The 7444-nt window shown below is 36.9% G+C and overlaps 2 protein-coding genes across 3 annotated transcripts in view; both read left to right on the forward strand.

Annotated features, from left to right (window-relative positions):
- Positions 1-571, forward strand: part of LOC127444544 (prominin-1-A-like) — a 49820-nt gene extending 49249 nt beyond the window's left edge. For both annotated transcript variants that reach the window (XR_007897843.1, XM_051703963.1), the window contains 2 exons: positions 298-328; positions 408-571. Coding sequence is in view for 1 of the 2 variants with exons in the window: in XM_051703963.1 (XP_051559923.1) it covers positions 298-319 (22 nt within the window). In the remaining variant the exon portion in view is untranslated. The remainder of the gene's footprint in view (positions 1-297; positions 329-407) is intronic.
- A 4381-nt stretch (positions 572-4952) lies between these two features.
- Positions 4953-6525, forward strand: LOC127444550 (fibroblast growth factor-binding protein 2-like). The gene is made up of 2 exons (XM_051703970.1): positions 4953-5834; positions 6262-6525. Exon 1 carries the CDS (start codon positions 4983-4985, stop codon positions 5820-5822), a length of 840 nt encoding a protein of 279 aa, XP_051559930.1. The 5' UTR covers positions 4953-4982; the 3' UTR covers positions 5823-5834; positions 6262-6525.
- The last annotated feature ends 919 nt before the right edge of the window (positions 6526-7444 follow it).

Consider the following 7444-nt stretch of genomic DNA (forward strand, 5'->3'; position numbering starts at 1 on the left):
TCAACCATCTGAACATCTCCTTGCATTGTTTTCATTCATTGCCCTATACACCATTACACTATTAAGACACATTTACCCTTGTTTTCCTTCTTTTCATCTTTCCACTAATCTCAGTCATGCTTGCAGCCTTGTGCATGTCTCATAAAGTCATCATTGATTTTTCTCGTTATTCAGGTAACATGTAACACTCTGCAAGCAAGCTTTGTTTGACTAACTGTTTAGCACTTCAACCTTTGATACTGTTATACATAAATGTATTACATTTTGCATTAAATGGTTATACTTTTTCTTTGACAGTGGTGCAGAGAACTGGAGCTAAAGGGACAAGGTAAGCATATTAGGAATGTAAGACAATTACATGTCTTTTGAGACTTACAGTTCGCTGAATGCATTCTTTCTTTTTTCAGCCAGGAGAACATCTGTGATATTTCGGATTCCGAAAAGTGAACAAAAAATTAAGAAAGTTAAAAAGGGAATATAATCATTGAAAATGACATTTGAAACAGTTTATTCCAGTTTCTTACAATAGAACATACTCAGACCTTAAAGGGATAGTTCACCTAAAAATGAAAATTCTCTCATGATTTACTCACCCTCATGCCATCCCAGATGTGTATGACTTTCTTTCATCTGCAGAACACATATGAAGATTTTTAGAAGAATATTTCAGCTCTGTAGGTCCATTCAATGCAAGTAAATGGGTGCCAAAATTTTGAAGCTCCAAAAATCACACAAGTCAGCATAAAAGTAATCCATATGACTCCAGTGTTTAAATCCACATCTTCAAAAGTGATATGATAGGTGTGGGTGAGAAACAGATCAGTTTCACATCCTTCATGCATACTGCCCCCCTACTGGGCAGGGAGAAGACTGGAGTCATACAGATTACTTTTATGCTGCCTTTATGTGCTTTTTGGAGCATAACAATTTTGGCACCCATTCACTTACATTGTATGGACCTACAGAGCTGAAATATCCTTCTAAAAATCATCATTTGTGTTCTGCAGATGAAAGAAAGTCATACACATCTGGGATATCATGAGGGTGAGTAAATGATGAGAGAATTTTCATTTTTGGGTGAACTATCCCTTTAAATAACGAATTGCTTGGAAAGGCTACATACAGTTCATCATACACGGTAAACAGCAATGTGTGTTTTTTTACACTTTCAAAATGCTTTTGAAAGTTATATATATATTTTGTTAATACCCATTTTATAAAATATGTTCTTTAGTGATCATTGTTGGTTTTAGGATGAACTTTGGTGGAAGAAAGGTTTGTGATGTCAGTCTGCGCACTGTGATATTGTCTTGATGGTTCTTGTTTGTAGAATCAAACCAAGAAAAGGTGTTTCTGATCCAAACAACCCAAGTATGTTCACTTAGATCAAACAGTGGTCAAATCAGATTCTCAAGTATTTACAGTAGAAAAGTAGGTCTCTAACTTAAGGTGCAGTATCTTTTCAGTTCTTGTGTAAAATGTTACTTTTTTTCTACATTTTGTTGCTCAATGAATAAATTAAGTTTGTAATGATTAGTTTCAGAAATGTTTCCTATTAAAAGACAAAAAGTTTGAACAGTGAAACATCTCTTTGTATATTAAATGCACTGGGAAATGGCTTAGTGTCTTTGTAGAGAAATTTACTCAAGCCAAAGTCCTAAAATACTGTTTGATCTTAAATGTTTGAAATGTCAGTACCTTTGATACAAAAAAAAGGGGATTGAAAACTTGAGCTGGAATAATACATTTTTCACCAGTAAAACCAAATTACAGATCCTGTTGAGCAAAACGTACGGTATTTTATTATATTCTTTGTCCACATCACTACAAGAAACTGAAAATCTACTTTAATATGTCCAGCTGGCTGTGTGTAAAGTCTGGTAATTCATTTCTTAAAATGCATATTTCAGTATGCATGTTAGTCTCTCAATCTGTTGTACGAGCCAAGTTTTTCTTGTATTCCAAAAATCATATTTATGAATGAAATTCAATGCAATGAACTGTGATATTGCAAATCTGTAACATGATATCCAAAATGATCTGAATTCTGAAATTCGATGTTGAAACTTCTCTCTTTCTTATGGCCTGCCGTGTGGCACTGAATGTGGTAAAGATCTCCAGGGTCATGTTGTCACCCATGTACTGAGACTCAAGACGTTTGTACTGAATGTTTTGGATTTCACAGTGCACGATATGACAGGGTCACATGGGATTCCGCTGCAACATGGAGGCTGTGTGAAAGTTATAATAAAAAAATCAGCTCAAGAAGGTTTGTTGTGTTCTTTGTGGAGGACGTAAAAGTAAGAATTGGTCGTAAATGTAATTAAGGTCTTTTATGTAATAACTTGTGGTCCTAAATATAATAAAGCCCTATTTATAATAGTTTTGGGACCTAAATGTAATAAAGGCCTCACTGATTCTAGAGACATAGGACAAATTTACTTGCCATTAGTTTTTAAAATGTCATTTTATTATTAAAATTAAAATGTCCACTTTGAATTGATTAATCAGAGAATCTTGTACTATTTCATTTTATCATTTTATTTTATCAAAATGATAATATTACATTATCAATAACTACCACTGTCCTTAAAACATATCTCAACATTTTATATAGACCTATATATAAACATTTTAAAGTAACAATACTATTTCCAAACAGGAAAAAGATTAATTAAAAAAAAATTTTTTTTTTTTTTTTTTTTTTTTTTTTGATTTTCTCCCCAATTTGGAATGCCCAATTCCCAATGCGCTCTAAGTCCTCGTGGTGGCGTAGTGACTCGCCTCAATCTGGGTGGTGGAGGATGAATCTCAGTTGCCTCCGCGTCTGAGACCGTCAATCCGCGCATCTTATCATGTGGCTTGTTGAGCGTGTTACCGCGGTGGAGCGGATAGGCGAAAGTATAAGCAGGGCTTAAATAAAAATAATAAATGGTACACATTAATCTGTATCATTTATTCATGCTTCAGTGCATTGCTGTGAACTTTAGTAGCCCATGCTGCCCATCCTGCATTACTATCCACAGATTCCACACCTTGCTTAAAAAAAAAAAAAAAATGCAGAAGATAAATGACGAAAAAGATTACTTGGTTGTTATTTGAGTCGTTGAGGGTTTGAATGGCAGAAACAGTTTTTGTCAAAGCGTACCTAAGGCTTGAGTTCCTGTTTCCCAATTTTTTGTTATGGCTGTGTGGTCACCCTACTCATGATGTTAAACTTTATTAATGCTGTATATACAATATATGTAACATTATTATGGTTTTATGTTTAAATTTGCAGCCACACACACACACACACACACACACACTGACACACACACACACACACACATGTTGGTGCGGCTATCCTTATGAGGACTCTTCATAGACATAATGGTTTTTATACTGTATGAACTATAGATTCTATCCCCTAACCCTAACACTACCCCTAAACCTAACCCTCACAGAAAACTTTCTGCATTTTTACATTTTCAATAAAACATCATTTAGTATGTTTATTAAGTGATTTGAATTATGGGGACACTAGAAATGTCCTCATAAACCACATTTATAGCAAAATACCCTTGTAATTACGTTTGTAACCTAAAAAAATAAACCATCCAAACCCGCCCACACACACACAAACACACACACACACACACACACACACACATGCACACATACACACACACACACACTGAAACTGAGTTTCAACTGTAATGTTCATTTCTGTGCCTGAACTTATGTGCTAAATTCCACTGCAGTCTAATGTATGTCTGCGCTGCTGAAACAAGAACTGTCAGTAAAGCCTTTTAAACGAATTCCTGCCTCCAGCCTATGTTCTGACCGGCACCTGAGGGCGAGAACTATAGCCACATAAGCACATGTGGTGCTTCCTTTCACACAGTTTGTGTGTGCGATACACACACGTAAACACCAACCTAGGAGGGAGAGAGAAGACTTTTTGCGCTCTTGTCCCTCATCCCGCTTTATATAGCTGATCTCTCTGCTGCAGTTAAAAGAAGCTCCATTCTAACAGTAACTGTACATACAAGCTGGCTACCGGTACAACTGCAAACACCTCACCATATACAAAGTGACAAATATCTATACGTACTGTTCACACATGTTCTCATGTACACATGCACATATGGAGAAGTCTGCAAACTTGTGTTTGATGAGAATGTACAATAATGGATTCATTCCAGTAAACACCAAAAAACATGTATGCCAAAACTGAATACTACAAAATCCACAGACAACACAACAACTAAATCTATTTGTAGTTTTTTTTTTTTTTTTCTGGCTGCGTCTTGTTTTCAGCATCCTTTTCTTTAGCCATCTTTGTTTAAAAATGAATTTCCCATGGCTCCTCATAAAGCATATTAGTACACATAGTGCATACTTCACATAAACCACATGGTAAATGCATATTCACTGGTTGAAGGGTACGGCGCGGAAACTTAAATGGGTTCCAGGTGAATTACTCTCCTTGTGTCTTCTCATGAAACTGAAAAGTCTTTCAAATCAATAGTCAATGGCCCACTTATGTTGGCATGTATGATTATATAATGTCTTGTGAAGGATTTAGAACATTATGGCTCCATGAGTGTTACCACCCCCATGTCCCACCAACACCAATCAACACACACACTCAGAGCAAAAACCAAATCACAAAATCACCTACACAAAACACACAAATACTGTGCCAGACAAACCTAGACCATGCTTAATGTACTCATTTTTATTTGTCTTATGCATACACTCTCTAAATCACATGCACACCGGTCAAATCTAGAGTAAATTGCTAACACACACTATAGATTGTAACAATTACAGTAGTTCTTTCAGGCAGCTCCAGACTGGAGGGGGAAGGGATGTGTAGACTCTGCCCTGCTCAAAGACCTCTTTGTGGGAGCAGTATTTATAAAACCAACACCTTCTGCACTCTGTTCCTTCTACATCTTCATTTAGTACCCTCTCCATCTCTTCAGCCCGTCATCATGAGAGCCATATGTAGTGTTGCTCTCCTTCTGGGCTGTTTTATTTGGGCCATCAATGCTCAGGCTCAGAGCAGCCAAAGCAACAGTAACCAAGGCAACACTAACCAGGGGAACAGCATCAACCACATCGATAGCACCCACAACAGCCGACAGCAGAACCAGCCTCAGCCAAAAGGAAGCATCTGGGATGAGCCCATTCGTTTCAACACCAAAGCAAAGGATGCATGCAGCATGGTAATATCCGGTCACAGCAACTTCACTAAGCTGCGTATCTCCTGCAAGAGCAAGGGCAAGTCTTACTGGTGCGATTTCCTGGGCAAACCTAATTTGTGTAGAGCGTACAACAACAACCCACGGCACTACTTCACTCAAATAATGTGGGACTTGAGAAAGCTGAATAACGCCTGCCAGGGACCACGGGTCTACAAGCCACAGATGTGCCGCTCTGCATCAGATGAGGTCCAAATGGCTTTCCAAGTTTCCTGGCCCAAAATCTCCATACCGAAACCTACCCAGGCTCCTCATGACCGCAACCAGAGCCAGCAAAAGCAACAGCAGCAGACCACCAAGTCCACTACCACCACCACAACAACCACCACCAAATCTCTCACCCAAAAGCAGCAGCCTAAACCCCAACAACCAGCCAAACCAGCAAAACCAGCCTCCAGATCACTCAAGCCCTCAATTTCTAAGCCTGTTTCTCCACGTAAGCCTGCCAAGACCAACACAGTAAGACCTACAGTGGCAGAAGAGAGCCATGCCACCAAGCTGGCACAGGAATACTGCTGGAAGAGTTTCCAGGGCATCTGCACGTACTTCATTGGCTGGTTCCAGAATTAATCACCACCTCTGGTAAGCACATAGACAATATACTGTAATTTCATACTAATAGAAATGAACCAGTCAACACTTGTATGATGGAGAAAACAAATTGTAAATCATGAGAAAGAAAGGATCAACTGTAAACTGTTGAATCTGCTACGCAGGAAGCATCAACAAATTACGTAAAACTAATTCCTGGAATTGTTAACTTCTGCTTTAAGGACTAGTACTAGACTAATATAGTGTATGCCGCGGATGAAAAACTGCAATACGGAAGCTTTTTAGCCTTTAAGTTTTTAGTATGAAAAGCTGTAACTGCATCCATTATTTATACCATGATCAATGGAAACATGGGAAATGCTTCACGTTGCAAGTCTTCTCAAAGGTGAAGCAAATATTACTGTCTTTATATTCTCGTTCATCTTTGAATCATTCTTCCCTTTTCTCCATTCTGTAGGTTTACAGAGATCAGTGTCTCTGACCACCAGCCAAGCCTTTCTTCAAGTGAGTGGAGCTGTTTGTGAGCGTGTATGTGTGTGCGTATGTGTGTGATAATATGGTCATGACTGTATGGGTGTATGTTTCTGTGTGTATCTATGTATGTGCCAATGGAAAAGAGGAAGATTTTGTGTATTGAAGCAACTTTTTTTTTTTTTTTTTTTTTGTGGTGAAAACGGAAAAAAGGAACTTGTGAGATTTCTGTTAATAAACCATCTTTCGTATGTCTCTGTGTCTCAATGGTGCTGTCCTCCACATCCTAACAAAATCCATGTTTAATTTTTTTATGTGCTTTCTTACTCAGAGTTTTGGGCACAGAGTGCAATAAAGCAGTTCAGATTTTTCATTATGATGTCCTGGGTGAAAATAAAAAAAGTGTCATTTGTCTCCAAACATAGTTATATAGTCTCATATCAGCAGCTGAAAAGATACATTTACAAACACTAGCATTTTACGCCATTATTATTTTTTTTATTTGTTCATTTTTTTTAATGATTAAGTGTCAGCTCATGCCAGCAAATAGTTGAATGGGTGTTACTCTTTCAGTGTCTCTGAGGAAGCGCAGATCTCCCTCTTATTCTTGATAGATTATCACATTCAGCAACCCCCACACCATTGCATTCACACTGAATCTGACACACTCAACTTTATCAGTGTGTGTGCGATCAGAGTGCTCTAGAAAACTTGGCAACATTTTACAATAAGGTTCCATTTGTTAACATTAGTTAATGCATTAGGTATCATGAACAAACAATGAACTATATATATATATATATATATATATATATATATATATATATATATACAGCATTTCTTTTTTATTTTATTTTTTTTTACAAATGTTCATTGTATTTTCATGTTAGTTTATTGTGCATTAACTAATGTTAAGAAATACAACTTTTTATTTTTTTAAATGCATTAGTATATGTTGAAATGAACATAATACCAAGATTAATAAATGCCGTATTGTTCATTGTGAGTTCACTTTAACTAATGTTTTTAACTATTGACAAATGGAACCTTATTGTAAAGTGTTTCCAAAAACTCGATAACCAACGCTTTTAAAGATGGAAATATTACTTGGTTGTAAAATTGAACATTTCTCTTAATCCATTGATCCCATTGTGAATTAATAATTACGA

Source organism: Myxocyprinus asiaticus, chromosome 8 (assembly GCF_019703515.2).
Source record: "Myxocyprinus asiaticus isolate MX2 ecotype Aquarium Trade chromosome 8, UBuf_Myxa_2, whole genome shotgun sequence".
Classification (NCBI taxonomy): domain Eukaryota; kingdom Metazoa; phylum Chordata; class Actinopteri; order Cypriniformes; family Catostomidae; genus Myxocyprinus; species Myxocyprinus asiaticus.

Bases quoted from the DNA above. Each gene is read 5' to 3' on its own strand.
- LOC127444550 (XM_051703970.1), top strand. From the start codon at position 4,983: ATGAGAGCCATATGTAGTGTTGCTCTCCTTCTGGGCTGTTTTATTTGG.